The 15,194-nt window shown below is 43.9% G+C and overlaps 1 protein-coding gene across 1 annotated transcript; it reads right to left on the reverse strand.

Moving 5' to 3' along the window:
• Positions 1-1,411: 1,411 nt before the first annotated feature.
• LOC144110801 (isocitrate dehydrogenase [NADP] cytoplasmic-like) lies at positions 1,412-11,655 on the reverse strand. Its single transcript, XM_077643893.1, has 10 exons — positions 11,076-11,655; positions 10,932-10,971; positions 9,523-9,629; positions 8,329-8,726; positions 7,044-7,111; positions 6,874-6,942; positions 5,651-5,802; positions 4,201-4,341; positions 3,494-3,656; positions 1,412-2,183 (listed from the first exon to the last, which is right to left on the reverse strand). Exons 1-10 carry the CDS (start codon positions 11,089-11,091, stop codon positions 2,102-2,104), a joined length of 1,236 nt encoding a protein of 411 aa, XP_077500019.1. The 5' UTR covers positions 11,092-11,655; the 3' UTR covers positions 1,412-2,101.
• Positions 11,656-15,194: the final 3,539 nt, after the last annotated feature.

A 15,194-nucleotide genomic window follows, 5' to 3' on the forward strand; every position in this document is an offset into this window, starting at 1 on the left:
ATGTGCTACGCCATGACAGTGCACATTAAAGATCTCCAGGTGGTAAAAATTATTGGGGTGTCCTCCACTGCCACACCTTTCTTCCTCTCTTCTTTTAGTCCCTTCCTTTATGGGGTGGTTCAGGTGTCCACTGATATGCGAGACAGACACTGCCCCATTTCCTTTTCCCCAAAACCAATGTTCATTTCATTTTTTTTTTAACCACAGTTGTAGGTGTCCACCAAGGCCAAAATGTGCGAAGTTTGTAAAAGAGTTTTGGCAAATGTTGATGTTAGACATGGATCATTGAAAGGTTGTTTGCTTCCAAGGAATAAAATGGTTGCAGAATCTCTCTAGTGGAGTGGTAAATGCCTGTTACTGTTGTCGCCTAAATATTAGCACTCCTAGCAGACCTGTCAAACTAAATTCTCACTTGGACAGAAATTGAACCTATTTCTCGATTGTAGTGGCTGCCCCAATTTTAATGTAACCACCTTTTCCGAGGTTCAGAAAAAAATAGTAAAATGGATTGGTTTTGTATCTAAAACACGAGGCTGTTCTCAGCTAAAAAATAACAGAGTGCCTGCCTTAAAATTTGATGAATACAGTACTTTTGTCAGAATGTTTGAAAGAGTGAATGCTCTTGCACCCCACATGTAAAAGTCGTGTACCAGGGTGTCGTCCTGGGTGCGTCACAAAGTCAAGGTTGTCTTCCGCTGCCGTGCAGTTTTTCAGCCACCTTGAAGCTTCTGTTGCATGTAATGTGAAAAATTTGTAGTTGATAACTGATGTGCAATGAAAGGCACCCCAAATGGAATGAGTGCAAGACAAGTAGCCAAGGGATGAGAGGACAAAATTCAAAATTGGTTGTTGGGGAAAGGAAATGCTGCAATATCTGTCTCACATCTCTGTGGACATCTGAAGGGATAAAGGAGGGACTCTGAAAAGAAAGGAAGAAAGAGGTGCTGTAGGGGAGAGCTCTGGAATAATTTTTACCACCTAAGGATTTCTAAAGTGCACTGACATCCTACAGCACACCTTAACAGAAGACTATGTGAATGAATGATGCTGACACAAAAATGTGGCAGTTGGAGAGGAAAGACTCGTCTTTATCTAGCAGTGGCTGTTTTCTGGGTGTTGATGGTGATGAACCCAACATTCTACAAATATGTTTCCTTTGTGGAGCTTCCCCATTGCACAGTGCGCCCTACTTTTAAAGGTGCCTATCATTTTGGGTCAAACAATTGAGGGAAATGCCAGTGACAATTTAAAGTTGACTTGCATACGCCTGTATGTAAGAGCAACTGTGTGCATTTCAGATGGAAAACTTGTTCCTTGAAGCACATATCAGGCCACTTCTGTTCCACTTTTGTAGAGCTGTGCCCATTAGAAAGTCACTTGAGCATGTTAGACACTGTACCACGAGACAAGCTCTAGATATAAATGTAAAAATATATTTCTCCTTTATAGTATACAGAGCAGTTCGTGTATAATGCACCACAATGAAGGGGGGTTCGGAGAAATATGGCCACCGGAAGTTGCTCTCAGAGAGACAAGAAATGCAACAGTCTGCGGGACAAGGTCAGGAGCGCATGGAACATAAATTATGTTGCATTGACGGTGGATGTAATGGATGTAAAGCGTAACTTTAGCAGACATAAGTGTATAGCAGTTGCTAGTACCATTACATCTGCCTGGAACCCACTGACAACGTATTTTATGAGCAGATTAAAGTGCGACTACTTTCGCTGCAATGTTTTAAAACTTCTGCGAGCTCATGGGGTGTGCTTTGTTTTCAGAAATACTATTGTGCAACCAGTGATCATATCAGAACTAAAGTGCTTCCATTTCATCTGTGATGTCTGAGTCATCATAGTGATATGGAAGACAAAAGTCCCTTGTCAAACTTTGAGATTCAGGTATCCCACTTCGAAGGTTTGGACATCTTTGCACGGTGCACTGCTCACAGATGGTGTAGCTTGGCTGACGAATCGTGTTTAGCTCTGTCGGCAGTGTGTCAATCTCATTGTGCACACAGTCCATTCACTCCTGACCGTAGTCACTGCGGACAGTTTGGAAGTAGACAGTAAGATGAACCCCTACAACTTCACAGGCGGCCTAGTCATTTGCCCAGCTTCTTCCTCAGGTTGTCGGCAAGCTTGTCGAGGAACTCAAATGTGTTGAGGTAGTCGCTGCGCTGGACCCTGCAAATAAGCAAATGCGACTGCTGGTGAGCTCACTGCCATTCAACTACAATCAAATGCTACATTTCTTAGCTGCAATGAAACTAAACATAAAAACTGTCTCAGCCCAAGCTACGAGTCCCCGAGAAACTAACAAGGACTTAATGCAAAGCAGAGAAAAATTCGTGAACCATTGTGAGGCATTTTTTTTCATTAATCTCCGCTAGTGTCATCCATGTTTAAATTCAAGCAGCAATATTAGCACTAAATGCACAAGGTTACTTCACATCAAATGCTTGTTACAACAAACAGTCCTAAAACAGATTCTGATATCTGCATTTCCTTTTCCCTCATAATTAGCTACCTTTAACGTATGTGCTTGCTATGCTTTAGTATGCAGGTAAAGTCCTTTGCTTGTTCAGAGCAGATTAGCAATGCATCAGCTGTGCAGCTCCTGAAAAACCAGGTGTTTGTACTTGCTAGTTGCATCCTGTACTATACTAACTAACAATGTTACCTTAAACTCGGAACTGTCCGCTTTTGTTGGCAAGGCATCTTTACCCTTTTTTCTTGCTGCCGAGCGAAATGTCATGAAATAGAGCAACTTCGTGGTGAAAAGACCACCAGTAGGAGATGAATTCAAAGTAATTTATACTTTCTTCAGAAAAGGTCTTGCCTACGTGCCCTGCTTTCAGCCTCGCTTGTGGTGTGGCTCACAGACTTTCGACATTTATGCCTGCCACATCTCAACTCAGTCCAGCCCGGCTCAGAATTGGCAGTGCTTGGCCACAAAAAAAGCATCAGCCTTCTCCTGATCATACAGCATGACAGCTCTTTGCTGTTTGCTTGCGCCAGACCATTCCTGGCCATGTTGGTAAAGAAGACTGGCTTGTGAAGAATTGAGCAAGCGAATATTCACGACGCCAGTTACGATCAGAGTTTTACGGATGCAAAGCCGCTGTCAGCGCAGAAGTTGGCAGTTATGCTTTGTCAGCATGTCCTTCTGTGCAGCATGAATTAAATGTAAACTACTTTAAAAATCACTTGTTTTTAGTTTTCATATTTGCCTGCAAGGGCACCTGTTGTTTCGTTCATGTTCACATTGATGGTTTTGAACAAGAACAACGCTCATGTCCGATGTGAAGAGCCGTCCATGCCTAGTGTATGACAGACAACTTGGTACTCCAGTCAGTTCACAAAATTAAGCAGTAACGCACAAGAAGTGCAGTGTGCATCTGCCGATCAGTGGTTCAAGTTAAGCTTAAAGCTGCACTTAATGTTGCTCTGCAATGCTAGAAATTGCACAGATTCTCTGTGCTCAGCCAACATACCCAGACATGCCCTTGCTGCAGATGGCCAGATCCTTGGTCATGTAGCCGGCCTCGATGGTCTCAATGCAGACGGCCTCGAGTGAGCTGCAGAAGATAGCCAGCTCATTGTTGCCATCCAGCTTCGCCCGGTGCGCGAGTCCCCTTGTCCAGGCAAAGATGGACGCTGCACGAAGTTTAAGTCTGTTAAAGGCTGAAGAAATCTGATTAGAGGCAAAGAGGCAGTGCACTGCCAAACAGTCATTTTCGGGCAACACTGTCCATACATGTCTCGCAGTATCTACAGTAGGGGCAATAATGACGATTTTTTATGCAAGTTGCAGCTGTGACCAAAGAGCACCAAGCACAAGGTATGTCCTGTGAGTGAATATGTCTAAACTTGGATCATAAAAGTGACCGAGTGAGGTGCACATGGCCTACAGTAGTTGGGTATGGTTTATGAAATAGTGACTGGTTCTTTTTTCCATTACTCCTAGTTTGCTTAGCTTGGTTTCACTTTTGGACTGCATATACTGTTTGTGTTAAACTGTCTTTCACTGTCCTGTAGCATGGCCATTGGAATTTTATCAAGCAGCCCCTTTCTCGAGTGCCTGTACTATCGTTTTGATGCAAACGAGGAGTTGAAATGAAATAAACTGAAACTGATGGCACGCTACCAGTGGGTTCAATAGTCAACTCAATGACTCGCTAATGCAATTCTGTGTGCATACCAATGGGGTTTGTTGAAGTCTCCTGTCCCTTCTGGTGGAGCCGGTAGTGGCGCGTCACGGTGCCGTGAGCGGCTTCAGCCTCCAGTGTCTCGCCATCGGGGCAGACGAGCACGCTGGTCATCATGCCCAGGGAGCCATAACCTGCAAATTACATGTGGCATGCATGCGTGTGGTATGCTGGCACATTCTTTTTGGTTCACTCTGAATTTTGTTTTTAACTAAACCAGTGCTTTGGAGTGAAACATCAAATTGTGAAGTGCATCGCAACGCCCGAACACTTTGCACAGTGCCCGTGTGCCACTTCTAATGTGAAGGCAGGTTAACATTTCAAACCTCAAATGACAGACTAGCGGACTGGAAAAAGGATGGGTATTACAGCACAATCTTGATGATATGAAACTGATGAAGTCGCGGAAAATATTTGTGTCACCTGAAAATTCCTACATATTATTGAAATGAACAAAACGGCCACGATGAAGCACGAGAGGTGCATTCAAGATCTGTTTATGGTTAGTGCGATTTATTTACGCTGCGCGCATACTGTGTGGCTGGCTCCCAAGTTCATATCATCCACAGAGAAGTGGAATATTGTTCGGTACACCCGAAATTCTGCACAATGCAAGCAGTACACGTATCATACCGAAATTTGTATAAGCTGTGATTGTATCATCGGGATTCTACAAAAACAACTTGGAACACCCTGTGCAACCTCAAACTTGCGCTCTTTAACACTCGACTTCATGCTTTGCGCATCTCTGAGAGTTACAAGCATGTGTCCAGTCCTCCATTCAATATTTGGTATACAGTGCTATTATACTTAGCATGCATATCTACATTTGCTATGCTCGAGTCAGTAAAACGGTTTTACCACAGCCGAATAAAAATATGTTAAAATCTTAGTACAGCATGTATTCACTGCTGTGGCAATGCTAATATATGAAGTTATGAAGTTTTGCGAAACAGTGCTTTATACTTGGTGAGGTTTTTACCATTTCACCACCACTCCTGGACAATCGTCAACACAGTAGCAGTGACCAGTGGAGTGATGCACATTCGTGAGTGCATCATTTAGAGAGCTTGCACAGTTGTTCCACGCAAAGTGCAAAATGAAGTAGAAAAATAAATAGTAAACTGTGGAGTTTTGACCTTTCAGAACGACACGTGAGCTATGGGGCACGCCACAGTGGAGGGCTCTGGATTAATTCAGACCACCTGCGGTTTTTTAACGTGTGCTGACATTGCACAGCATATGAACGTTTTTGTATTTTGCCTCCATCAAAATACAGCCACCACGGCCATGTCGAACCTGCGACTTTGGGATCAGCAGCTGAACGCCAAAGCCACTGAGCCAATGCGGCGGGTAATGAAACAAAGAAGATTCGATGCATCTGTTTTGACGCTGGTCTGAGAAATGCACTCCAGGGTCTGTTTGAAAGCTTGCACAACACACCTTGTGCCACGGCATCAGACTGCACATCACCGTCGTAGTTTTTGCAGGCCCAAACGAAGCCTCCCTCCGACTTCATGGCCTGAGCAACCATGTCGTCGATGAGACGGTGCTCGTACCAGATGCCACGCTTCTCGTACTGAGGCTTGTACTCCCTGCATTCAAAAGAAGGCAAGGGAAATGTAGCTTGCTTTTTTATTGAATTTTTATATGCCGAAGCAGCATTGCGGGGATACGTGGTCTATGCTGCAATGGAGGGTTCTTTAATGTGTGCCCTAGTCTCAGTGCATCGGCATTTTTGCATTTGGCTTCCAGCAAAGTGCAGGCACGGTGACCGGAATCAAACCGGTGAACTTGTGCTCAACAACTTAATACATATAGACACTGACCTACTGTGGCAGGTGGTGGAACACAGTGGTACCTAGAATGAGCAACATTGTTTTGCAGCTTCTTAATTTTATAAATGACAATAAATAACCATTCACCAGCATACTTTGCAGCGCAAAAGCACAATGCTGGTCACTGCAGAAGCCTCAAAAGTTGTAAGGTTGTGGTTAGCATCATGAAGAAGAAAGCATTCAGTGGTTCAGTCACATTACTTTGCGGGCAAAACATACATGGTAGATTGAGGTAGTCTGGTCACACAAAAAACATTTTAGGCACTAAAAAAAATATATACAGGTATGCAGAATGTGTAGCAGGCTTCATAAGGCTTATAATGCACTATCAGCAACAAATGCCACATGAACAAGAGAATTTAAATGCCAACACAAACATATTAGCTTCTGGACAGGAAACACAAGGGATGTTGGTTAAAACTTAAGAACAGTCTTCGTGCCTTCGAAGTGAAATTAACCTTCACTAATTTTCAGCATCCTCCAGCTATGATCTTCTCATGTTGCTGTTCATCTTTCAGTTGTCTTGTTAGCATTTCATTTTAAGCTGACAGTACATCGTAGGTTTACTGTGTACTGAAAAGAATCACAGTAGTCTTTTACATTCCTGTTTACACTGATTTTTCTGAGCAGCGTTAAAGACAGCATACTAGAAGTAATAATAAGCATGGTTTGGCGTGCACTGGCTCCCCAAAGACTGACTGAATCAATAAGCCCAGCACTCAGCCATGACTCATTAAATTACATTTTCAACTCTTTACCCAATTCATAATGAGAGAGAAGCTGCTAGAAAAAAAGAGGGGGGGGGGGGGGGGGGGGTAGAAAACCTACTTGTCGTAAATATCCTGGAAGATGTCCTTAAATCGGCCATCATACTTCTTGAGGATTGTGTTCTTGGTACTGCAAAGAGAAATGAAAAAAGAAGTTTCCATCGACACCCCGATATGTGCTTCCAAGAGAACAGTGCCAAAGATAAGAGGGATAAGGAGACCCCCACACACCTGAGATAGAGTGGGAGCTCCCTTTGCAGTGCGAACTTGAAGGAGCTGTGGGCAAAGTCTCGAATGGACTGCACAGTGAGAAGTGATAAGAGGAACAATAAGAAGCTGCGGGACAGGGTCACCCCGCACGTGTGTACATGTACATTCTCTCTAGTGGGAGTTCATGCACAGCAATAACAAGAAAAAATGTTCAGAGAAAAGTGAAAAAGATCAAAAATGAATATTCTGCATACACGCTTAACTCTGTAGTCTTATCTTTACTGTGGCCCTTTTCTTTCTTATGTGACTTTATAACAGTAATTAGAACATGAAATTTTCAGGAGCAGAGAAAAGGCTTTCAAGTTTTGAGAACTGCAAGTTCATTATGCTCCACAGGAATGTTCATAGGAGCCTTGACCATAATACAAAAGCATAGCTGACTGACATATGGTTACATTTCACAGTGCTGAAAGCACTAAGAAGTGTGCAAAAGCACTGCATTAAATGTCACCATCTCTGTGCTTGTCTTGGCTGGAAATTATGTTTTGGTAGTGTTTTGGGCTGTTTTTGCAATAAATATTTTCACCGTTTGTACTTTTTTATTCCAACACTTCGCTGTGATGCAAGAATTAGCAGTGTAGCTTCAAGTTTCACAAGGCGTTATGGGGCCTTAGAGGCACATGCTGGTTCTGTAAAATTTGCTAGTTTTCCCATTCAGTTTAAGTCAACTTCTCAAATTACTCTGTATACCAACACTGACTGGTTGTCACCTTTCAAACGGCCTAACCATGTGTCCGAGCACACTAAAATGAAGTTCCTTGGAAGATCATTCATTTGTTTTGTTTATATGCTCCTTTTTTCTTGCATCGCCTCTACAGAGAAAGTTAGTATAGCATTCTCACTTCATTGAGAGTTCAGAGGAGAAGACAGATTATGTCGGTTTCTCATATATTTTTTTTAATTAAAATTCAATCCTTTGCCTGCAAATCTATTTCTCTCAGGAGCTGCAGTGCAGCAACTCAGCCCTTAAACCTACCAAACAAAATGTGAATGGATGGCCCATAATGCACTGAAGTTCATGCCTGATTTTCACGATTTGAGAGGTTAACGATTTCAAACTAACTGCTTGTTTGCTCGCTTGAGGGTTTGTTTAATTTACCCTGACAGTCTGGGCAGGGCTTTGAAGAGCAGAACGACAAAGAGCATGAGGACAGCAAATGATACACAGCTACTATTAAGGACCCCGATTACAAAGTGTGTGGCAGACAGCTCTCGAGTAAAGACAAAGTAATTTAGCACCACTCACCTCGTCAGTATTGAACATGGCCATAGCAACGCCTCCAGTCTTCTGGAACTCGTGAACCTTGAACTCCAATGCAGGCTCACCAGCTGCACTGGGAGTAAACTTGATCTCGAGCGTTCCAGGCCCCGGGACAACAAAGTCGGTGGCCCGGTACTGGTCTCCGTAAGCGTGGCGGCCGATGACGATGGGCTTAGTCCAGCCCGAGACGAGGCGTGGCACGTTTTTGCAGATGATGGCCTCGCGGAACACAGTGCCGCCCAGGATGTTACGGATGGTCCCATTGGGTGAGCGCCACATCTGCTTGAGCTTGAACTCGGTGACTCGCTTTTCGTCGGGCGTGATGGTGGCGCACTTGATGCCTACCTTGTACTTCTGGATGGCATGGGCACAGTCCACAGTCACTGCATAGGGGCAGAGACAGTAGGCGTTGTTAAGGAAAATGTGCAAAGGTCTTTCAGGCTTATAGTTATTTGGAACATTTTAGTTACGGGTAACTGTTACACACTGTATTACATGGGCACAAAAGCCAACAACAGAGGACTTGCGTAATTACTTGAATCCCATGGCTACATGAGATGCCCCAGAATGTTGGGCCAGTTGGTAATACATTGAGAAACAACGAGTAGAAAAAGACACTACACAGGATAGGACAAACAAGAACGCATTAACAACAGCTAATACTGTCGCCATATCCAGGAGCTAAGACCCCTCTGGGACAAGATACTCTCAGTGGCCTGAACGAGTGTGTAGAAAATTACATGCGTCTGGTGACGGACAGCAAGTTCCACAAGCTTTTCTTAAGGCACTTGGACACCATAGGCTTGCATGCTTTCATCCTGCTGCTTTGCTATTCTACAAGAGAAAGGTGTAAATTAAAAAAGGTTATTCAGAAGAATTTCTACAGCTCATACATACAAGGCGCAGAGGAAGCTACCTGCACTCAGTCATTCCAGGGCTAATTTTATTCTCTCAAGCAATTCTTGACAATCAGTCCGCCAATGATGCATTGTAATGTTAATAATAAAGGGGCTACAAGTTGTACAGCGTCATTACTACCAGTAATTAATTCAATAAATTTGCCAGTAGACACAGTTGGCGATAACTCATGACGCATAAACAGGCTCACATGCTGTTTTTGAGCATAATTATAGACTGACTATGCATATGTGCTATTGAGGGCACCTTCAAATTATTTACCTTGGTCATCCGTGCGGTCACGATTCTCAATGCCAAGATCGTAAGTGTGGAGCTCAACGTCCAAAAATGGAAGAATGAGCTTGTCCTTGATAAGGTCCCAAATGACTCTGCATAACATTAACAAAGCAAAGCAATGCATTTACTACACTGCTAGCCATGTGGAAAAGGCAATGCAAGCAGCTGCATGGTCAAAATCCCAAACTCTAAATACCATCACGCTTCAGTATGAAATGTCACATTAGTTGCAATGCTTATGCGTGACATTCGTGCCAAAAGTCACATAGACATATGTAAAAAGCAGTACCTAATTTTGTTGTGATGTGATATCCTGTGAATTCAGACTAGCAGCAAGGGACCTATGCCTGCTAGAATGCGAACAAGGGACCTATGTGGGTTTGAAAACATCAGTTGACTTCGCCATCAAGTGCAGTCTAGAAAACCATACAATCTGGAATCAGCATGTCGACAGTTTGGCCACCGCACAGTAGCGCAGGCATCAGCACTTCGTTCTCCTCTTAAGAGGCAATACGTTTGCTCTTGCCATCAGCAATTTTCTACTGAAGATGCTTTATATAGATGCAAATTAGGAGCGCTTAATGTGATTGCAGCTTTCGATTCCTGCACAAAACAGTGCATTACTACTGGATGTTGAGCAAATTCGAAATTGCGTGCTGCAGATGCACAGAAGATGCGGTTTAGCATGATAACTAGAGGATACACTCTGACCTCAAAAAATGTGCAACAGTTTTTGCTAGGAGCCAGTCTTTTTTGGTCAGTACATTGGACAGCGACTCCTCAAATTTGACAAACTGAACTCTGCACAATCGCAGTGAACAGCGAAAAACCGAAATACGGTGAACATATATATGGCTTGCTACGAGAGAATAGAAAAATCCTGACATCGAAAACTGCATTCTTCCTTCATCATGAACTAATCACGCGCGCAACCTGTACATATTTATTATTGTGTAAACAGTTTTTGTGTACATTACCTCTCCCCCCTATCCTCTCTTCCTGTCCCCTCACCTTTTCATTTCATTTCCCCATTCTGCCTGCTATCGTTTATTTCCGCTAGCCCAGCTGCTTCAGTATCGATGGCAGATTCCAGGACTAGCAAAAATCTTTTCCTTCCTTTTTATAATTATTTTAATAAATCACTACTACTACTACAAATTCTGAAAAGCGAAAAGTCTACACTGGCAAAACGCATCAACGAGGACATTTAAATCGCCATTTTAGATCGGGGTCGATGACGAGGCATAAAGCATTGGATTCACGGACTTTCATCCGATCTCGCCGGCTGGAGATAAAGCGAGTTAAATATCTGGCTGTTTCGCGCGCCATCCACGAGCCAAGATCGCGCCACCTTGACCCGGCCTGCGATAGAGCCACGTAAGAACACGGCTCACCTGGTCATCTCATCGCCCAGGATGTCCACCACGGGTCCACCTGAAGCACAAGAGAACACAACGGGAAGGTCGTCATGAGTGATTCTGACCGTGGATACGAGCGCTGTTCGCTCGAGGGAGACGAAATGAGATGCGAGCACGTACACTGAACCTTCGCCATGGTTGCGTCGCAGCTGCTGCCTACGGGACGACGGGTGTTAGGTTCGACAGGAAACTCTGTCGTGGCGAGCGCTGGGTTTTCCTCGTCGCACAACCGGCTCTACGATCGCCGATCAGCCCAAAGGGGGGGAGTGGACGAACCGACTAGCGCGCCGCTTCAAAACACCCGAATCAGATGTTTGTAAAGATAGGGCGACCCGGCAAAATTCCGCCGCGTGTAATCTCTGGACGCTCTCCCGGGGCCGATAAGGGGCTAGCAGGACTGCGGCCGAGAAAGATATCTGCAGACTGAAAACAGATGACGGAGAGGAAAGCGCTGGCGCAGACAGATTACACGCCGGCAGCCGGCGTCTGGTGACTGCTCGGGGCGGTCAATGCCTGATTTGGTTTAGAGGAAGCAAGCTCAGTAAGGACACTCCTCGCTATCCAAACAATTTGCATACATACGTTTTGATGATGATAGTGAAACATGATCACGATGGCGCAGCGACTGATTCAACAGGCGAATGCTGAGTTACCCTACTATGTAACGTCCTCTGTGGTACCATCTTTGCCAAAAGCAGTGCCTCCTCTAAGAAAGTATAGAGGAGGCACTGACCAAAAGTAACCGGGCACAGGTGGTCTGCTTCTTAAGACGCGTAGCGAAGCACTTATGGCAGCCCTGTAGCTATTAATCTGTACAGAGTAAGGTGGACCCGTGTCCTCACGTTTTGATACCTTTCGGTCTTTAGGGGTGTCGTAACGGCTCCGTTATACGGTTTAGAAGCGAAAATCTAGCTATTGCTCGGTTACTTTTGTCAAAGGGGGTACGTAGCATAGTTTTGGTTTTGAATATTTCTACTCTCACCGCCGTGTTACTGCAAGAAAGAAATCTCTGAGACGTCATAACCCATTGTAGCCTCGTCTTCGTCATCCTAAAGGCACAAAGTGCTCTAGGTTAGTCTTCTGTTGCAGGTATTCCGCACTCTTACAACGCACTACAGTTATTTTATTCACTCACGAGAATCATGCTCGCATTGGCGGATTAAAGAGGAGCGAAATGCACACAGAAACGCGCATGATTTGCTTTCACGCAAAACTGCTATATTTTTAGAGGTGAATCTCCACAACCGTTTGTTATCTGTGGGTGCGTGTTTATTTCTTTTAAATGGGGCTCAAGAAAACCGTGTACACGAGTCACGACGTGGAATTCACCTTCGCCTGCTAAATAATTTACAATTTATTTTTTTCTCGTGCCGTTTCGGTTTTCTCTTCAACAGCCGAACGTTGGCTTTTATCTGGTCATGATTGTCATGAAAAGACCAATATAATCGCTGACTGTTAACTTTGTTTGTCATTCCAACTCTTGGGCAGGCGCGGGCTTGCGCGAGAGTTAGTGCGAATTAAAATGTACAAGACAGCGACCATACTCAAATCACTCAAATCGTCTGTTATGTCACAGCCATCGTTCGGTCGTTGAACCTGAAAGCGAACTAGCACAAGAGAAAAAATTAAATTATAAATTATTTACCTCTTTGTCGCGCAATCCACGTAGCTGTCCATGTTTTCCAATACGCTGAGCGTCATTCCAAAGACGAAACACAAAACTGAAATTTGATGTCCCTGCTCCTTTAGGTACCGCATCAGCCTCTTCAAGCGGCAACAAGCAAGCGCTGGCTTTTTTTTTTCCTTCTGTATCTTCGGGTAGTTCCAATACATATGACCAAATTCAGCATCCACCGTAAAACAGGCTGGTTCCGAACCAAACGGACAAAGGAGAAAACTATCACAAAGAACGTGCGTGTGAGATCTTGGCGGTCGTACAGGTGTACAGTTGGCGACAAAAGTCTCTGCACCGCGTGATCCTAAAACGACGCCAATGACGTTACTATTAGCCTCAGGTTGGAGACCACAATTTAGGAGGTGAGAGTCAAAATCCTCTTCTTTCGCCTCCACAAGTGTGGACTCCAGCCGACTGCTGATAATAAAGTTATTGACTTTGTTTAAAGAAAAACTGGTAATGGCGCAAGAAACGGGGCGTCAGTCCTGTCTTTTGTGTGCCTTCTGTGTCCCCGTTTCTTGCGCCATTACCAGTTTTTCTTTCAACATGAACCAACTCGCCCAAACTAGAGTTTTACTTGACTTTGTTTGCGGATCACGCGGTCCAGAGACTTTTGTCCCTGACTGTACAGTTAGTTCGATTCTAGGTGGGCCGCGATTGAAGTTTTGAAAGAAACCTTGCACAGGCCGCAAGCGGTTGCTCTATGCCTTGTAGCACCTATCACCTGCCCAGGAAAAAAAAAGAAAATAGGAATGCTAATTTGAACCCATTCATTTTCGGACACCACTGGACCAAATGGAGTCAATTAGTTTCGCATCCAATTCGTTGCGATGCGTTAGTGTGTAAAAATAAGTTGGTTTGCTCATCCTTGTGCCAATATTTTTGAAGTTATGAAAATTGAAGTTATGAATTGAAGTTATGAAAATTTCATGATTTTACGGGAGTGAAGCCAAACAAAGAAGCCTGCATTACACAAGGAAGACTACTGCCAGACACTATACTATCGAAAGCTCAACACGCCAAGTTTTTTAGCGAACACTTCAAAAGAATTCCTAAAGGTAGGGAACTTGAAATAGAAAAAAAAAGCCTTTTCAGAAACATTCTCAGCCGTGGCGAACATGACTAACTATACGTGTCAACCTAACCAGGTAGCTAATTAACTTAAGTGCGTGAATACACTTTCTAATTAACGTAGTTACCGTAGTTTCGGGGAGTTTGAAGCGACGGAAAAGATGAAGTGCGACGAAATGTGACACTTTTCATGTCCAGCATTCTTGGAAAAAATTTTGAATATTGGAAAATCTTACAATATATGAAAAAAATTGCGGTCATAAAATGGTTCCCGTTCAAAAGTGCTTTTGTCCAGAATTGTTGGGTATTCATTGACGATGATAAAGTTGAAGACACGCATAAGTGGCTACCTGGGTTAGGGAAAACCTCAGTCGCGCTTTCGATATACGTGGCGGTTGTGTCCACCTGCGAAAAATTATGTTTTCGCATTATAACCGGCTTAACCAAGTTAAAACCCTGACATTTTTTGATGAGAAAGGAGCACTTTCGGCGCCGCACACGTGCTCTTTTCTCTCCGTGTGCGGTATGCATCACCGCCAGGAGTAATCGCGTAGACATGCCTGCCTCGCATCTTGCAGAGGCCCCTTATTTTAATGTATAACTACTTCAGTACTTAAATGTAGTTCTTCTACGACCACTGCCAGCAACAGTAGTAATGAGGCCACTTGCACCTGATTTCCTAACCCTTCTTTGTCTTTGGATACCTTTGAGTATGCTATAGGGCACAGCCGATCAGAGAACATATTATTGGTTTAGCAGCATAGTCCTCTTTCGGCGAGAAAGCGGTGGTCTGTGTATCCGTGCGAAGCCTCCAGCCCCCAGTGCCCCTAGCGGATCGGGACACCTTCCGGGCACCCTTCAAACACACCACCACTGCTTCCATCGTAAGTCCATGCAGCAGCAGAACGGAAGTACGACTGCGAAATCAAATTCAAAGACGCTGTCGGAAGGCGATCAATATATACTGCTAACAGTGCTGCTAATGTATAATTGTCGCGTGACAATCTCATGGTAGACTATGAATTTTCGTAGTTGTTTCATTGAAAGAAAAAAAATCAAAACCCAAAAGCATTAACTGTATAGCTTAGATATGCAAAAATGTACAGCCCACCTTGTTTACTTGCCGGCTGTGCAGCGAGTATAATTTCTATATATATAAATATAGAGGAAACTCTCTTCCTCATCGCCTCGAAGTTTAGAACTTTCACGGATGCTATACATAGGCCCCACTATACGACTTGATTAAAAGCCAATCTCTTGGGCTGCATATTTTGGACACAGGTTACATAGGCCCGACTATATACGACTTGATTAAAAGCAATCTCTTGGGCTGCATATTTTGAACAGAGGTTACATAGGCCCCACTATATACGGCTTGATTAAAAGCCAATCTTCTGGACTGCATATTTTGGATATAGGTTACATAGGCCCCACTATATACGACTTGATTAAAAGCCAATCTCTTGGACTTCATATTTTGGGCATAGGTTATA

This window comes from Amblyomma americanum, chromosome 11 (assembly GCF_052857255.1).
Source record: "Amblyomma americanum isolate KBUSLIRL-KWMA chromosome 11, ASM5285725v1, whole genome shotgun sequence".
Classification (NCBI taxonomy): domain Eukaryota; kingdom Metazoa; phylum Arthropoda; class Arachnida; order Ixodida; family Ixodidae; genus Amblyomma; species Amblyomma americanum.